General features: G+C 37.8%; 1 protein-coding gene across 4 annotated transcripts in view; it reads right to left on the reverse strand.

Annotated features, from left to right (window-relative positions):
• Positions 1 to 17,724, reverse strand: part of Sur (Sulfonylurea receptor) — a 129,923-nt gene that overhangs the window by 59,783 nt on the left and 52,416 nt on the right. For 3 of the 4 annotated variants that reach the window (XM_067765199.1, XM_067765200.1, XM_067765198.1), the window contains 3 exons: positions 13,865 to 14,002; positions 5,402 to 5,564; positions 4,376 to 5,342 (listed from right to left, as the gene is read on the reverse strand). In XM_067765199.1, the coding sequence (XP_067621300.1) occupies positions 4,376 to 5,342; positions 5,402 to 5,564; positions 13,865 to 14,002 (1,268 nt within the window). The remainder of the gene's footprint in view (positions 1 to 4,375; positions 5,343 to 5,401; positions 5,565 to 13,864; positions 14,003 to 17,724) is intronic. The other variant, XM_067765201.1, reaches the window with a different exon arrangement.

A 17,724-nucleotide genomic window follows, 5' to 3' on the forward strand; every position in this document is an offset into this window, starting at 1 on the left:
TCCCCCTATATCCATCCCGTGGGTGTTATAAATTTGTGAAGCTCAACCGTTTCCTCCGCCTCCGGAAGCTTGCAGCTGCGGCAGGAGATACTGTGTTCCAGTCCCATCCGTACCGCATGTACCCCAATTGTCCAATGCCCCGTGAGCACCGTAACTATTTGGGGTATTCAGAAATGAAGTAGTCCTAGGACATGCATTGTAAAAGAATGCTACGCTGGCTAGGCGAATGAAAGATGATTAGTGAAATGTGAAGAAAGACACTCGTAAGTAGTGACAGGGGATGAGAGTTTGATATTTGAACATGACGCTGAACTGGTGGAACTGGCTGGCCCGTGAAGACCTCATATAGATTGAATGAGCCCTGAGACCCGTAACAGGGAGCTAAAGAAAGAGGATGCCAAAGTCACATCTGAAGTCAATGTTGACTGTTTTATTCGAGCATTCGTCGTCTATGTTGTCGTTTTAGAGAGATTGCGGGTACGTGTTTTTCTTGTGTGACCCGAACTTGCCAAAGATAGCTGGACCTTGCATTACAACAATACACCGGCCCATTTCTTGTTCGTTGTGCAAGAGTTTTTGTCAAAAACTCAACTTAGCCCAAAAAAAAAGTATATTTCCTAAGATGACGTCACACCTCAAGGGATCTTTTCATGGCGGTGTACGGGAAGTCCAAGAAGCTGCAACCATGGTACTAAAGGGGCTAATTTCGGAGAACTGCGAAGGATGCTGCCAATCATGGGAGAAATATTGGAAACGTTGTGCAGGGTTATGGAGGACTGTTGTGAAGGTCAACAGTAAAATTTTTCCTAAATCGTCATTTTCTTTTTTTTTATTGGCAAACTCCGCCAACTTAATTGCCACACCTCGTAGATAACACTCTGTCCGATTTAGGTGCCGGCCTCGGTCTTAACTTTTAATCTTTCTTTCCTTTCCTTTGCTTTCCTCTCCTTTCTATTCTCCCATAGTGTTAGACAAAAATTGTTTCGCATCAGAAACATCGAAAAATTGCTCAGTTATACACAGAATAACCCACTCGTATACATGTATGTAGTAGGTAAGTCAATGAATAGTTTGAGAAAGTTAGACAGCCTGCCAGACAAACTGCTAGTTTGATTTGAAATATGTATGTATATATATGTGCGTGTGTATTGGAACGAGTGCGAATATGCTTCCAGCTGTGGCAATCGAAATAGTGCAATAAACGCAGAGGGCACAAAAACAGAAGAAAAAAATATTTATGAAGTTATGTGAAGTGTGTGCTAGTCGTGCAGCTGATGTGCGCAATGCTGAATGTTACAGTTATGTGTAAAAGTACGTGCATTTAGTTATTATTTGTTGTTGTTAATTTTATATTTAGGAGTTATGCACGTAGCGTACAAATGCATTTTTTATGTATGAAAATTTATGTAAGTATGCATGTGTGTATGTACATATGTATGTGTGTTCGTGTGTAAATAAAAAAGTGGTTTATGTAGCGTAACGCTAATTTACGAGTGCGTGTGTGCGTGTGTTTCGTATACGCGGGTTTGTAATAATTTCAATTCCTATTATATATTTCCACATTGGTGAGAATTTATTATTGTTAGCATACACTCAGGCACACTATCGGCAATGCATACAATTGCAGCAGCGTATAGCAATTGTATGAGTGTATAAAGAAGTGTAAGTTCAACTTCCGCATTAAATAAGAAAGTTATTTTAACCCCTTTTAAGAAAAAAATGAAGAGTTCGTAGCACTTTTTGAATGAGACTCGTGATTTAATTTTGATTTGATTGTTGTTGATTTTGTTTTTGTGTTTTTTCAACATTTTTCTTGTTTGTGATGTTTGCGCCCTTTTTTATTAACTTATTTATGTACTAAACTCGGAATGCACAAGTTAGTTTCGCTTTGTTCTCCTGGCTCAACAGCTTACAGTGAGAATACGTGTCGTATGAGTAATATTTGTATACCTAATTTCTCTTAGGACACGACAACAGTACGAGCTCGATCTATTCCTCCTGCAGCCCCCAATGCGAGGTCGCCAGTAGTGTGATTTAGTCAGCTATTTCCATACCAAAATTGCAGCTCTCACCCTGCCTTCAGGTGGAGCCACTTAAAACGAACCCACACAAGAGTTAAATGGAGTTCGCTCGCCTCCAACTGCCTTGTAGGTTTACCTGCAGGGCTCTATTGGGCTACTTATCTCCCTTCAACACCTTTGTCATGACGCCAACGTCCTCCTCCTGCCCTCTTGGCTTGTGACCTTCGTGGTGTCCCTCTACCTCGCCACTTCTAGCGTGTTATATTTATTATTCTCAGGACTTTTCTGTCCGAGGCGGAATTACTGCGTTGGAAATTCATCTGTAAGTAGGCATCATTTGCCGTCTATCCCCTCAAGCACCTACGTTGTGAGGTCTGCATCATCCTCCTGCCCCATCTTTTCTTTCCAAGCCGGAATTTCTGCATTGGAAGTTCATCTGTAAGTCTCGCAGCATCATTTGCCTGTTTATCCCCCTCAAACACCTACGTTGTGACGTCTACATCACCCTTCTGCCCCATCATTTCATGGCTTTCAAGGTCCCTCTCAACCTCCTCTGCTACTGACGTGTTAGCATTGTTATCCTTGGTACCTCTTTTCCTGAGTTTCAGATCAATTTTTTTCTATGACAAAGGACATTTTCCCTAGCTACGTGTGCAACATATCCTCCGTCTGCTTGTTTAGTCGGACGATGTAGTGGTGTCCCTTCGCCATAGGTCGATAAACATATGTACGTTAAGTACCTTCCAACCCTGTATTGGTATATTGTGGTCGAACAATGCAGAAGGTGCAGCATAGCTCCAACTTCATCATACTTTCATCTTTGGTATCGTGGGAATCAGCGCTCTATCCGCTACCACAATCAGTGCGCCCGAACCTTTTGTTTGGAGGTTAGAAACAACTTTCTTCAGCCAATTCAAGCTCGCGATGGTGTTGCACTCTATGAACTTAACACCATTGTGTCACACCGCCGAATCGAAGGTTGGAAGCGGCTTACCTGGTATCGTCGAAGGCATAAAGGTTGTAACCTCCCTATCTATATATCTCCAACTTTAGATAGACAACTGTCCACAGGATTACTTCGGTCAATCGGCGCCACAATCAAGGACTGCCTCGCCATGTCCCTCATCGTCTTGGTGACAGCCGGAGTCATATTGTAACTTCTCTTTGACCACTCCACGAAAGCGGGAATTTTTTGTTATCTCCCTTTCGCTTATTACCCACTTCCACATCCGTTGTTGGCAAACAGCAACTGTTCTCGCAACTGTTTCTGGCTCTGACTCGCAGCTCTTGAGGTAGTCTCTACCTCGCTTGCGGCGTCTATATGTCCTACAGTTTTAGACCCACTTGTCTTAATAATACTGCTGGCCTACATCGCGGCCGCAAGATAGGATCCTTTCAGCCTCTTGAAAGCAGACTTTTCGTCTTCAACCGAACGTTTCTTTTTATTTTGCCGCCAGAAACTTCTTCTTAGTACCGGCTACAGTACCGAGGGTTTCTACCAGCAAAACTCTTTAACTGCCTTCTGTTTACCTCTAACGCCTCATAAGCTCATTCCAAGCACTTATTCACCATGACTGTTGGGTCCATGGGTGCCCCAAGCGTGGGACAATTTTTAATGTGCTGCACGGAACTGCGAGAGAGCTCTCTTAATCCCACTTCTCCACTCTACATCTGCATTTAGATTCAGCTGCCCTTCCATCACAAGAGTCCGTTGACTTTCGGTTCCCGAATCCGACGCATCTCTAGCGCTTGTGTCTCCCTTGGCTTGCGACTCAATTTTCCCTCCCCAATCCCCATCCTCCTTATTAAAATAAGAGCTTGAGTTGTTCATTTCGGCTGTACGACCACCTTTCATACAGAGCGGCCTCAGCGGTCTAATATTAAATATGGGGGAAACCCCCCGTCTGCCACAGCATCGCCACTTACTGTGATAGGCTCGTCGTGAGGGCTCCATTGGAATACAGCCGAATATATTTCCTGGCTTCAAATCACACAATTAGCATGGTCCGCATACCGCCCTGGTTTAGGGGTTCTTGGTCACCCACAACCCTCCTGAAACGAAATGGCGTAGATGCACGCCCCTAAATCGCTCAGCCACATATTCGGGTGTTACGATGTTCGGCAGGGTCCTCACACCAGCGACAAGGTGCCTACCCTAGTGGGGGTGCCTTATTTGAGTCCAAGTCGTTTCAAAGCTTAGGTCATGCTATTTACTAAAGAAGTTGTCTTAACAGCTCTTGATATTTTAGACTCTTACGTCCTTTACTTATTGATGAATTAGCCAAATAACTTCTTCAACCTTCTAGTAAGTTTTCTTATAACAAGTTTTATAGGTTCAGCTAAGAAATACTCACTTGTTCCAAATAATATCACCACGCAGTATCGGCATCTCCATGAGCAATGCCGACAACAGTGAAGTCTTTCCGCTACCATTTTTCCCTACTATCATCGTAAGTTTGCCACGTGGCACCGACAAATTACGCACCGTCAACCGATGCAACTGCGGCCGTTGAGGATTCCAAGCGAAGCAAGCATCACGCACTGAAACCGCCATATCATCTGGCAACTTCAAAATCAAAGAATCACGACTCCAAGAATCTATACGCCGATTGGCCAATTGTTGTGCAGCTGTCAATTGTGTATGCGGCTGAATGGCTGGTGTAGCACCTGGAAATTTACGCGGTCGTATCACTACATAAGGGCTGTTACGCAACAAATCACGCCGCTGTTGACTTAATCGACGACCCGTCGTACCACTTAAAATTTGTTCTTCACTATTACGACGTGGTACTAGAAAATTGTTATCCAACGTCGTTGGTTCATTTGCTATGAGCGGTGTTTGTGGTTCTGAGTGTGCCAAAGGCGCTGGACTTTCGGGTATGTGCAGCTTGAGCACCAAACGCTCATTTAGTTTATTTTCACGCTGTGCACTAAGTTTATCGCTGACTAAACCTACACCACTATCACCGCTGCCACTTTCACTTAACGCAGCATCTTTGGGACTTTTATTTTTTACTTCATAATAATCGAGTGAGGCATCACTTTTGCTGAGTATGCGCGCCATATGACGTATACCCTCGAATTGTTTGTGTATTTCACGTGCGCTAAGAAATTGTTCGAGTCGCTGAGTTGATACAGTGGCGGATAGAATAATGGGTACGGTGATAGGAAATATAAGTAGTGGTACTGTGAGTTGTTGAAAAAGTGCTAAAGCAGAAAATAAACGACTGGCGGTGAATTCCATGGCATCGCCTTCTAATACCACATACGCAGCCAGCGTGACGTAGCTGATGAGTACGCTCGAAATATGCGTTAGAATGGCTGTAAAAAAGGAACAAATTTAACTATTTAGCGCATGCATATTTGACTATGTTGTATACTCATCAAAGTCCAGTAAATTGAATCCCAGCCAAGATATTTTAACTCTTTTTTGCGCGTTTGATCTATGCGACGCACAAATGACTCAGTCCAAACGTTGAATTTGATCGCTTTTATGCCCATCAATACATCGTGAATCATTCTGAGCCGTTCGTCAGCGCATTTCTACAATAAAAAAATCACAATCAAGAATTGGTGAAGTTTCAAAGAAATATTATCTTTTGCAACGGTATAACCGAAAAACTTTGGGAATGTGCTTTCAGGTTTAACTTTTGTATCTTCAAGTGGTGCCTAAAAGTATGCTGCACTGCAACAGCAAAAAGTATCATTTTAGATTCGGTGTTTAATTTCGTGTGTAATAACCCCTTCCTGGAGGGTGGAACCATGTGTAGAAGTCCACGCAAGTGGTGAAAGCCTCTGATTGGCATTCAGCTGAGAATGGCTAGAGTCATTCTTTTACATACGGTTTAAGCAGCTCACTTTTTTCGATCGCTTTCGTCCAAGTATCCTCTGGGTAGCCACTGAACATCCGTTTAGTGGTGAGCTAATGTGATCAGGCGGCAACCTGGCTAGCCCACTCTGATATACTCAGTGTAAGGGCTAGCTAAGGGATTTTCATCGGCAACGTTTGACCACCACAAGTGCAGCTGCAAGCCGGCGTCTGTCTTGGATCAGCAAATAATAATATTTGCATCCCCGCTGAGTGGGTTGTGCACTGGGCTTGGGACCCGCCACGTGAAACCACACTGCAATAAAAAAGCGAATAAAGCATCGGATAGTACGACAATCTTTAACTGATGACTGCCATGGCAAACGTTTAAAGGACAATGATTTGAGGGTTTTACCTATAATGTCCATTCCCTAAATAGAATTGTTCCAGATGCCCTGCTGGTTGATGTCCCCGTCAAAACAAAATCCGACATCACCCTCATCCAAGAAATGCGATGGACGAATCAAAGAAAGGAGAAGATTAAAATTTATGATATCTACTGAAGTGGCCAAACAAATAAGCGCAGTTTCAGCGTCGGTGGGAAGGAGAGACTTTGTCGCCAAACACTAAGGTTCACGCTTGTGGACGAAGGCGTCGTCGCTATCCGCATAAAAGCAAAATTTTTTAATATATCATACATCTGCGCTCATGCATAAACGGGGGAGAAAGACGATGAGGTAAAAAACGCTTTCTATGAACGTTAAGAACGCACATACGATCGCCGCTCCTGCCATGATATAAAAGTCGTGCTTGGTGACTGTGGTATTTAATATATAAATCACTATTTAATAATAATCACTATTTATTTTTATAAAATATTTTTATTTAACCGCTCCTAAAAGTATGTTACAAAACGTTTTTAAATATTTCAACCGAATGAAAATTTTTGAAAGACAATATTTTACAATTGAAAAATAAAAATTAACAAGAACAAAAAAAATTCAATTTATTTAAAGTAGGTACATTTAAAGTTGAATATAAATATAACCCTACAATACTCCCCCTTCCGGAGATTTAATGTTAAATAAATTAAAAGTAACTTTCTTTTTTGTTTTTGTGTTAGGTATCTGTATTTTATCAATCATTGCTGGTTTTAAACGATCAATAGGAATAGATTTAATTTCATTGTTTATTTCAATTTTAAAGTTTTTAATATCTTTTTCAATAACTCTATAAGGACCTTCATACGGATGTTGCAAGGAATGTTTGTTTATTACACGTACAAAAACAAAATGACAATCTTTTAAATCTTTTGGAACAAAAATACCACTAGAATTTTGATGATGTTCCAAATTTGATTTAAAATTTTTGAATTGTTCACGCAAACTACTTAAAACATCCGTTGAAGTTATATTCTCTGTAGTTGAAACAAATAATTCACCAGGTAATCTTAAATTTTGTCCATAAACGATTTCAGCCGGTGTTGCCGAAATATCTTCCTTAAAAATCGATCGCAAACCCATAAGTACTATTGGTAACTCTTCATACCAATCTCTGGATCCATTCCTAGCTATTATTGAAGATTTAAGCTGTCTATGAAAACGTTCTATCATTCCATTAGCTTGGGGATGATAAGGAGAAGTTGTTATTTGATGACTTTCAAGAAGTTTCGTTAATTCTGAAAACAAGTTTGAAGTAAATTGAGATCCCTGATCTGTTGTTATTTCTAATGGAACTCCAAAACGTGAAATATATTCTTTAAAAAATTTATTTACAACCGTAACTGCAGAAGTATCTCTTAGTGCGAATGCCTCTGGCCAACGTGTAAATCTATCAATTATAGTTAATATGTAACGATATCCTTTTGAAACAGGTAAGGGTCCAACAATATCTAAGTGAATGTGTTCAAATCTAGATTTTGGAATTGGAATTTTCATAACTGGGGACTTTGTATGACGATGTACTTTCGATTTTTGACAACTTATACATTCTTTAGACCAAGTATTAATATCTTTATTCATTTTAGGCCACAAATATTTCTTAACTATCAAACGACGTGTAGCTCTACTACCAGGATGTGAAATCCCATGTAACATATCAAATATTATTTTTCTTAAATTGTTTGGAATGAAAGGCCTAGGATTTTCTCCTGACACTTCGCACTATATATTAAAGTTAAGAACAGGAATTTTTATTAGTTTCAAATTTAAAAATGTTTGCTCTGAGGTAAGTTTTCTTAATTCACTGTCTTGTTGTTGTTCACTTTGTAAAATTTTTAAATTAATGTCCGAATTATTAATCGCTTCTACTTCAAACGCACGAGATAATGTATCAGCTACAACATTTTCTTGTCCTTTAATATACCTAAAGTCATTCGTAAACTGAGCAATGAATTCCATATGTCTAGTCTGTCTTGGACTGCGTTCTGTTTTTGAATTTAAAGCAAATACAAGAGGCTTGTGATCTGTGAAAACTGTAAATTCACGTCCTTCTAGAAGGTAACGAAAATGTTTAATGTTCAAATAAATAGCTAATAGTTCCCTATCAAATGCACTATATTTAATTTCGGATGGAGACAATTTCTTTGAAAAGAATGCAAGTGGTTCTGACTTATTATTAAACGTTTGATGTATGACACCACCTATTGCCGTATTGGATGCATCTACATTTAAAGAAAATTTTGCATCTTTGTTAAAATGATTTAACAATATCGCAGATGCAAACTTTTCTTTAATGCATTCGAAAGCTTTATTAGATGTATCGTCCCAAATTAAAATCTTGTCTCGCTTCTTATTTCTTCTATTAATTAAATCATAGATAACTGTCGTAAACTGCTAATTTGGTATATATCGATGGTAATAATTAACCATACCAATAAATTTTTGTGCCTGCTTAATAGATTTTGGACGATCAAAATTTCGAATGGCTAAAACTTTTTCTTCTGAGGGTCTAATTCCCGTTTCAGAAATATTATGTCCTAAAAAGTCAACATTTGTTACGCCAAAAGTACATTTACTTGGTTTTATATTTAAACCGTACTCCGTTAGGCGCTGAAATAGTACGCGATGATCTTTGAAATGTTGTTCCTCATTTTCGCTTGCCACTAAGAGATCATCAATATATGTAAAAACAAAGTCTAAATCATTAACTACTTCATTAATAAATCGTTGAAAAGTTTGCGCGGAGTTCCTAAGCCCGAAAGGCATTCGTACAAATTCAAACATGCCAAAAGGCGTAGTGATTGCAGTTTTATAGATATCCTCTTCTGCCATTGGAATTTGGTGATAAGCTCTTACCAAATCTAATTTTGAAAATATTTTCTTATTTCTTAGATTCATGTTGAAGTCATGAACATGGGGCAAAGGATAACGATCAGGAACTGTTACGACATTTAATCTTCTAAAATCTCCACAAGGACGCCAGTCATTTAACTCCTTCTTGGGTACAAGATGTAAAGGAGATGCTACTGCTGAATTAGAAGGTCTACATATCCCTGTCTTTACTAAAAAATCGAATTCAGTTTTAGCTACTTTGAATTTAATGGGGTCTAAACGTCTTGGTTTAGAAAATGGCAAATTTCCTTCAGTGACTAATCTGTGAACTGTTGTATGTCTAACTGGTTGTGAATAATCTGGTTCAGAAAATAAAGAAGGAAATTCTTTTAGTAACTTTGTAAATTTGTTATCAACAGCGAAAACTTTTGGTAGCGAAACATTACAAACACATGAAATTGTGTTAACTGAAAGACTTGTTATCGGATCTACTAAGCATTTGCGTTTAACATCAACTAAGAGACCATATTTACACAAAAAATCAGCACCGATAATTGGTTTAGCTATATCCGCTATTAAAAACGTGAACGGAAATTCGCGACGCAGTCCTAAATTAATATTTAAAAGTTTTTTACCGTATGTCGAAATCGTTGAACCGTTAGCTGCAGTTGAAATAATATCTGATGACTTTTTTGAACTTGAAGATTTTGAAACCGGAAGCACTGAAATTTCTGCTCCACTATCTATTAAAAAATTAAGTTTGTTTGTTTTATCAAAAATAAATAAGCGACGTGTAAAGGTGTCTAAATGCCCGTTGTTTGTCGCCGTAACAACGGATAACTTTAGTTTGACGAACTATTATTTTTAAAAACGCATGGTTGTTCGCACTTCAAAGCCTGATTACCAAACTTATAATGATACCTACAGAGCCAATTTGGGTTGTCACGAGACTTTGATCGATATCTAGAAGGACTTCTAAAACGATTCCTACTAAAAGATCGGGACCTTGAATAATTTCGACTCATCTGATTTTTAATTTCACTGATCTCTAATGACAATTTTTCAAAATTTTTGCACATCATGTTAGTTGTTTGAACCAAATTTGAAATAATTGCATTTTCGCTTTTAGAATTTGGAAAATTACTAACTGAGGCTATTTCATTTTTATTATAAACTTCCCAAATATTATCGGCTAATTTAACTAATCCACTTATTTAATTCAAATTCGAATAATACTTACATTTTTGGGCAACTTCCTTATCCAAAGCTTTTTAAGAATTTCTTTGCTAAAATTGTTTCCTGAGAGTAGCACTAGAGACAGATAAAACTCAGAAGGTTTACGATCTCCCATTTCTGAATCGGATAACACTCGATCTAATTTGGCATTCTCACTTAATGAGTGCCGTTCAATTAAAGTTTTCTTTAATGCAGAAAATTTGTCATTTTCAGGAGGATTTTGAATAAAATCAAGAATTGTCATAAAATCATCCTGTGGAAGTGCAGTTATGACATATTCATATTTTTTCCCTTCCTGAGTAATGTTCTTTCGACTAAATTGCATTTCAGCATGGATGAACCATGCTTCAGGGCAATTAGTCCAAAATTGGGGAAGTTTTACCGATGTAGCAAAAATTTCATTATTTTGATTCACATATGGATTTGGTAAATCATTTTGATAATTTTCATTATCCAAATCAATAAGTGAATCGTTTACTTGATTTCGTGGTGTAGATGTACGTATATTATTTGATGGTGAATGAAACATTGTTAATAGAAATAACTACAAAAATTATATTATAGGAAGAAATAAAAATGTCCGGAAAGGAGCGTTTACAAAACCCAAATTATTAATCTATTTTGATACATATGCAGATACATATAAATAATCTTAATATTAGATACAGCTCACCAAATATTTGTCGCAATGGTTTTAAAATTGATTGATGAATTTAGACAATGTATTGTGCAATGGCTTTAAAATTGATTGATGAAATTGGACAATGTATTGTGCAATGGCTTTAAAATTGATTGATGAAATTAGACAATGTATTGTGCAATGGCTTTAATTGTTTTGTATTTGTAGCTTTTGTTGTTGTTGCTCTTGCAATGTTTGATTGAAAGGCTGATGTTAATGATGCAGCGGTAACGCCTGAAATAATGACAATCCAAAAATACGACGGAGACGACGTCGTGCAGTTGAAAATAAACTAATTTTATAGAAGTGAATCTAGTTTTTGGACCTCCACGTCTACGCCAAATACGCGTTAGAGAGGGCTCTTGTGATGTTCACGATATATTTGGTATATATTTTCAACTTGTTTTTCAGATAATTCTTCGAGTAGTGAGGACACTTCACACTAGTTTAAAGGTACGAATTACAAAACTTTTAGCGAGTTAGAGCTGGACGTTGCAAGATGTTACGTACTTTATTTGAAAGTGAATTTAAATAAATCTCTTCACTGGTCTTTTGTAAATCAACTAAAGTTTGTTCAAGTGCACCACCTTTAACAATTTGTTTAAGAATTTGCTGATAAAAACGTAATAAGTTGGATATAGTAAACAGAACTATGGTATCATTTTCGGAAGTCAATATGGTTTCCACTCGCATAATATATAACTAGGAAGAGAATAAATCGATTTTTGCTGAACATCAACTGGTGGCGTTATTATTTCATACAGCATACAAGAATTAAAATTTGATTCGTTGTTTTTGAAGGACGGTTTTTATGTTTGGCTGGCTAGATCGCCAATGTGGTATTTAATATATAAATCACTATTTAATAATAACCACTATTTATTTTTATAAAATATTTTTATTTAACCGCTCCTAAAAGTATGTTACAAAACGTTTTTAAATATTTCAACCGAATGAAAATTTTTGAAAGACAATATTTTACAATTGAAAAATAAAAATTAACAAGAACAAAAAAAAATTGTCCGTCCTGATGTCACGTTGTTTAAAAATTTTTCCCAAATTATTAAATAAATTATAAAATTAAAAAATTGCTTCAAATAAATGTTTTCATACATTTAAAAAAAAAAGCAATATGGGCAATCCCCGATTATTAAAAAATCAAAAAAAAATTCAATTTATTTAAAGTAGGTACATTTAAAGTTGAATATAAATATAACCCTACAGTGACTTTAAAGCAAAGTGGGCGAAGAAGGTGCTTTTGGCCCTACAGTCGGACTGAGGCTAAAAGATTTCGCCAGTGCTCGAAACATGGTCATATCCAGCACGACGTTCGTGCTTAGAAGTATGCATCAAACTACTTGGCTGTCCCATCGAAATATATGCAATCAGGTCGACCACGTTGTGATAGACGGACGGCATGCTGCCAGTGTTTTACATGTGTATATGATCCGAGGACCAAACATCGACTCGGACCATTGTTTTGCCGCAGATAAAAGGAAAACAAAATATACGGAAAGCTAGACGTCGAAAGGCTGCTATCGCAACAGACTGGCAATGATTTCCGAACTCGACCCTCACACCTGCTCAAGCAACAAGCCGACGGAATGCAGGAGCACTTCGTGCTGCCGCCGAGGAAAAAATTGGTTATCGGCGACCTCGGTACGATGAAGACTGCCGCGTTGCAATCGAGAGAAAAGACGCTGAAATTACGAAAACTTTTTATCTGAACAATCGGTTGTAGGAGATATATACTATATATACCACCGATCTATAACATTTTGTCAGACAACAATGAATGCTGTTAAAATGGGGCAGTTATTACGAAAAGCTTCTTATCTGAACAATCGGTTGTATTATATATATGCTATATATACCACCGATAAAATCCATTTTTTCAGACAACAATATGTGCAATATACGAAAGTATATGGTGAAGTTTGAAGCTTCAATCTGATAAATTGAGGGAGATATGACAAAACTCCTCTTTTCTGAAAAAATCGTTTGTATGAGGGATAGCATATATAGTGTTCCGATCAGGCCGGTTCCGACACCTAAATATACCCGCTGACCAAATTTTATCTCAAAAATTGAGGAACTATTTTGCATACAAACAGACAGACGGACATGGCTAAATCAACTCAGCTCTTCAGCATAATCTTTTCGATGTATTTATTGGTGGGTCTATCTATTTTCCTTTAAGGACTTACAATTTTGAGATCCGTGACGAAGTTAATATACCATTTCAATTTCATGAAAGATATAAAAATGAGGAAAAAGGCTAGGTGGCGCACGCCTAAGGATAATAGAAATTTATACCATTTTTGGAATCTTGAGATCGGTTTGATGGTGACTTCCCGACAACTAATGAACCTGAAACTCAGAGCGCCTTACTTTATTATAATAATAATCACGATTAAACATTTTTCCACACGAGCCAGGGACCGAGATAGTTGGAGATATTTAAAAATCCCTTTAGAGCATATGGTATCTTGCCGTCGAATCTTAAGTAACTTTTCATTGAGCTAGAAAAAACCCTAAGACATAGTTCAGGTTGCCGTGACAATGCAATGGAATGAGGAAAAAATTTCCTCTAGGTGGCGCATGAGTATAGATAATTGAAAAAATCATACAAGATTTTGAAGCTTGATATCGGTGTTTATATGACTTGCGATAACCGTTGAATCTGAAAGTTTTAACATGGCTTAAGGCCCTATTTGAATACAAATTCAACAATATCGGCTGTGGGCACAGATTTGATTTGATCATGCGAAATATCACTCTCCAAAATAAAGTTTGTTTATGCTTATTTAACTATTTATTTGATTTGAACTCAAGTTCACTTTCTTACCGCAACTTTTTCCGTATTTATGGACATCGCACGTCCAATGAGAAATTGCAACGGCGTCATTGTGAGAATGCAAACAAAAGAACCAATGATTGCACTTATTCCCAGTTTTAGGTATAAAAGGTACATAACAACGCCAATCTGAAAATTGAAATAATGAAATGATATTTTAGCAAATGAATAAAAGCAGTAAAAAGTTAAGAAAAAAATCTTAATTGTTCAAACTATATAACGAAGTGAGAATGGCAATATACCGGCTTAAAATTCACAGGGCACCAGGCCATGATGGAATAGCCGCCGCTGTTCAAAGACGGAGGCGAAGTGTTGGTAAAAACAACCTTGCGGGTTAGGGGGCTTAGAATATACCCGCGGTTGGTATGCCTGTCGTAAGAGGCGACTAAAGTACAAAATTGATTCAAGGGGTTGTGTAGCGCAAACCTCCCAAGGGGTTGCCAGAGCTGTATATAAGGATCATCAACATCGATACAACAACAAGAACAAGTGTTAGTAGAGAGCATGCATCAACTCATATGCAAAATATTTGGATGAGCGCATGGTTCCAAGTTTGATCTTAAGTGTACTCTGCGCAATCCACCAGAAAAGCGAGCCCGCCAATCGCGCCAAACACGGCGGAATCAGCCTGCTTAATATCGCGTGTAAGATTCTATCAAGCGTACTGTGCGAAATACTGATGCCCATAGTCAACAAACTTTTTGCACCCAATCAGTGTGGCTGCAGAACTGGTAAGTCTACTATCGACCAGATTTTCACGAGGCGCCAGATCTTGGAGAACACTCACGATAAGAGAATCGACTCTCACGATCTTTTCGTAGCCTTTTACAGCGCAAAAAGAAGTAACTTATATGCTGATATGTCTGAATTCAAGTTCCCTTCAAAGTTCACAAGACACTGCCAAATGACATAGAGCAACACCATTAGCTTTGTAAGGATGGGAAAGGAATTCTTCGAGCCATTCGAGCTCAAACGAGGCTTCAGGCAAGGCGACTCCCTTTCGTGCATTTCTTTAACACAATTCTGGGGACGATAATTCTAGCAGCAGAACCAAACCGCGATGAAACAATCTATTATAAGAGCGTACAATTACAGGCGTATGCTGATGATGCTCTATGAGTTTTGTCTTTTTTGGACTAGATAAGGAAACAAAAAGTGCAAGTCTTGCAGTAATTGAGGACAAGAAGAAGTACTTGCTCTCATACAAGAATAAATTGGCGCATTCGCGGCAGCCACCTCACTGGTGACGCTTATAAAATTGATACAGTGAAGAATTTCGTCTAGAGGGGAACAAGCATTAAGAGCAAAAACAATGTCAGCTTAGCTATCGAACGGATAATAAATCTTGCCTACAAGTCCACTCTCGACTAACAAGAATCTCGCTCTAAAAGTTGCTCATAATGATGTATGGCTTGGAATCATGGACGGTGTCTAGAGAAGATGAGATATAAGATGATAGGTTGGAGTGTTCGAGAGAAAAATTCTCCGGTATATTAATGGTCCTGTCCGTGAGGCCGAGTATCGAAGGAGGTATAATGATGAGCTGTATTAGCTTAACGCAGACCCAAAGGCTGCGCTGGCTAAATCCGGCTAGTCGAAAGCCCAGTTAGGGACGACAGATGAAGGGGAGACCTCCATTGAGGTGAGAGGCAGGTAGAGGAAACCCTCCTTTGGTGCTCCCAATCGGAGTCAGTTAACGCGAAACAGTGATGTTACGAAACAGCGGTTAAACGCCAATTAATGATGATGATGATGAAACTATAAGCATATTTTTGAGATATTTTTCTAAAATAAAGTTTTATTTAATTATAAAATTATTTTCAAAAGCCAAAGAATCCAAAGCATTTATATACATACACTTAAGCAATAACAAAAATTTAAAAGAAGTCAATGTATTGTGACGAATATTAGCATTACTAACCTGTTAGTAAATAATCACGCAACAACAAAAACATGAACCAGCCACTCTTATGTACGTGTACATATTAAAGCTAGCAACACTTATGTAGAAGGCGACGAAGAGCTATCTCACACACACAGATGTATTCAACAGCCAAAATAGTTACTCACACATACAGACGCATATGGCTATAAACTACAAATATACATGTACTTGTATAGCTGTTAACTAACCAAGAAAGAGCTACAACTGTTCGGGAAATTACTAGACTTTAGGAGAAATGGGTTAACGAGGAAACCGAGAGTATAAAAGCAGCGCAAGCTGAGTAATAACGAATCAGTTCGATTTAAACACGCAATTAGTTGTGAAGTATAAGTGGTTTTGTGAAGTACTCTGAAGTTAGTCTAATAAAGACCGTTTTGCGTTACTGAAGATTGGAGTTATTTATTCAACAATTTGGCGATTCGAGCGTTTGCAGAAAGCGTATAATAACAAGGATTTCCCAAAGTTCGTTACAATATAAAAGCATTGCATTGAATGGAGTTTCTCAAAGAAGAAATTCTCGAGTTAAAGAATTATATGGATAAAGAGAATTACTGGAGCATTGCAGCACACAAAATTTTCGTATTCGTAGATAACGAATATTAAGTAGCACAAGAATATTTTCATACGTTATTATTGCAACAAATAACACTCCTAAATAAATTCGACTAGTCTAGGATGAATCCGGTATGAGTCGCAAAGGAGTATGCGACTATAGCCAGTTCTGATCTCTTTAAATGGTTTGGAGTGGTTCCTTTTGTTTCAGTTTGTACTATGAAGGGACCAATTGTACCTGATTATGCCTGAACCGGTAGTGTCGGACTGCTATTCTTTATACCTCTACGGGTACTGTCGGACAGATCCCTTTTGTAATGTTCGACACATCCTCTTAGTGCCCCTTTGGTACGGTTCGACACGCCGTGTTTGTACCTCTACGGGTACTGTCTACAGATCTTTTCTGTACTGTTCGACACTCCATCTTTGTACCTCTATGGGAAGTGTCCGACAGACGCTTTTCGTATCCATACGGGTAGTGTCGTACATATTATCTTCGTACCTCTACAGCCACAGTCACAAACGTATCTTTTGTACGCCTCTGGGTACTGTCTGACATATCCTATTTCTACCCGTATGGAATTTCTTACGGATTTTAAAATTTTTTAAACTCTAATACAATATTCTTAATTTTTTGCTAGAATAATAAAAACAAAACAAGTATTACCATATTGTCGTAGTATTTTAGGTGGTTCGGTACAGAGCTCCGCATTTTTCTTCGATAATGCTATTCAATCACATTTAATCTTTATATTTTATTAATTTCGCTGCTATTTTTTTTTTAATTGGATACATAGATTTCAAACTGACTAATGCCAAATATACCCAAAAGGGACTAGAGGGGATCAATTATACCCCAATGCGGGACAAAAGAGATCAATCGCAGACCGTTCTCCTTAGGGATTAATCGCACGATTTTTTGCAGGGACATGTGTGGATGGCTTTACGCATACATACACAGTATCAATTTATTACCCAGCAAATATTTTGAACCCTATGTAAGGCTTATTTCGTATGACGCAAGGGCTTATGGTATCAGGCGTTAATTCTATAAGGAATATTATTTGTATGGCCTATTACTTATATTACTGCTTATTTTTCTGTACTAATGTCATCAAACATAAGGATTATCTGAGAGATTACGTTATGTATAAGGCTTATAGCCTATATAAAATAAGGCTTACTTAAAATGTTATTATAATCCATTAGAAAAAATGTAACCACCTTATGATAAAGACCAAATCAAATAACACTTACATTATGCCCTATTATAAGCTACTGCTTGTCGTGTTAGGACCTTTTCTATAAGGCTTATAATCCACTAAAAATCAGTCTTACATATGGCCTTATAAAT

Source organism: Eurosta solidaginis, chromosome 2, assembly GCF_040869045.1.
Source record: "Eurosta solidaginis isolate ZX-2024a chromosome 2, ASM4086904v1, whole genome shotgun sequence".
Lineage (NCBI taxonomy): Eukaryota > Metazoa > Arthropoda > Insecta > Diptera > Tephritidae > Eurosta > Eurosta solidaginis.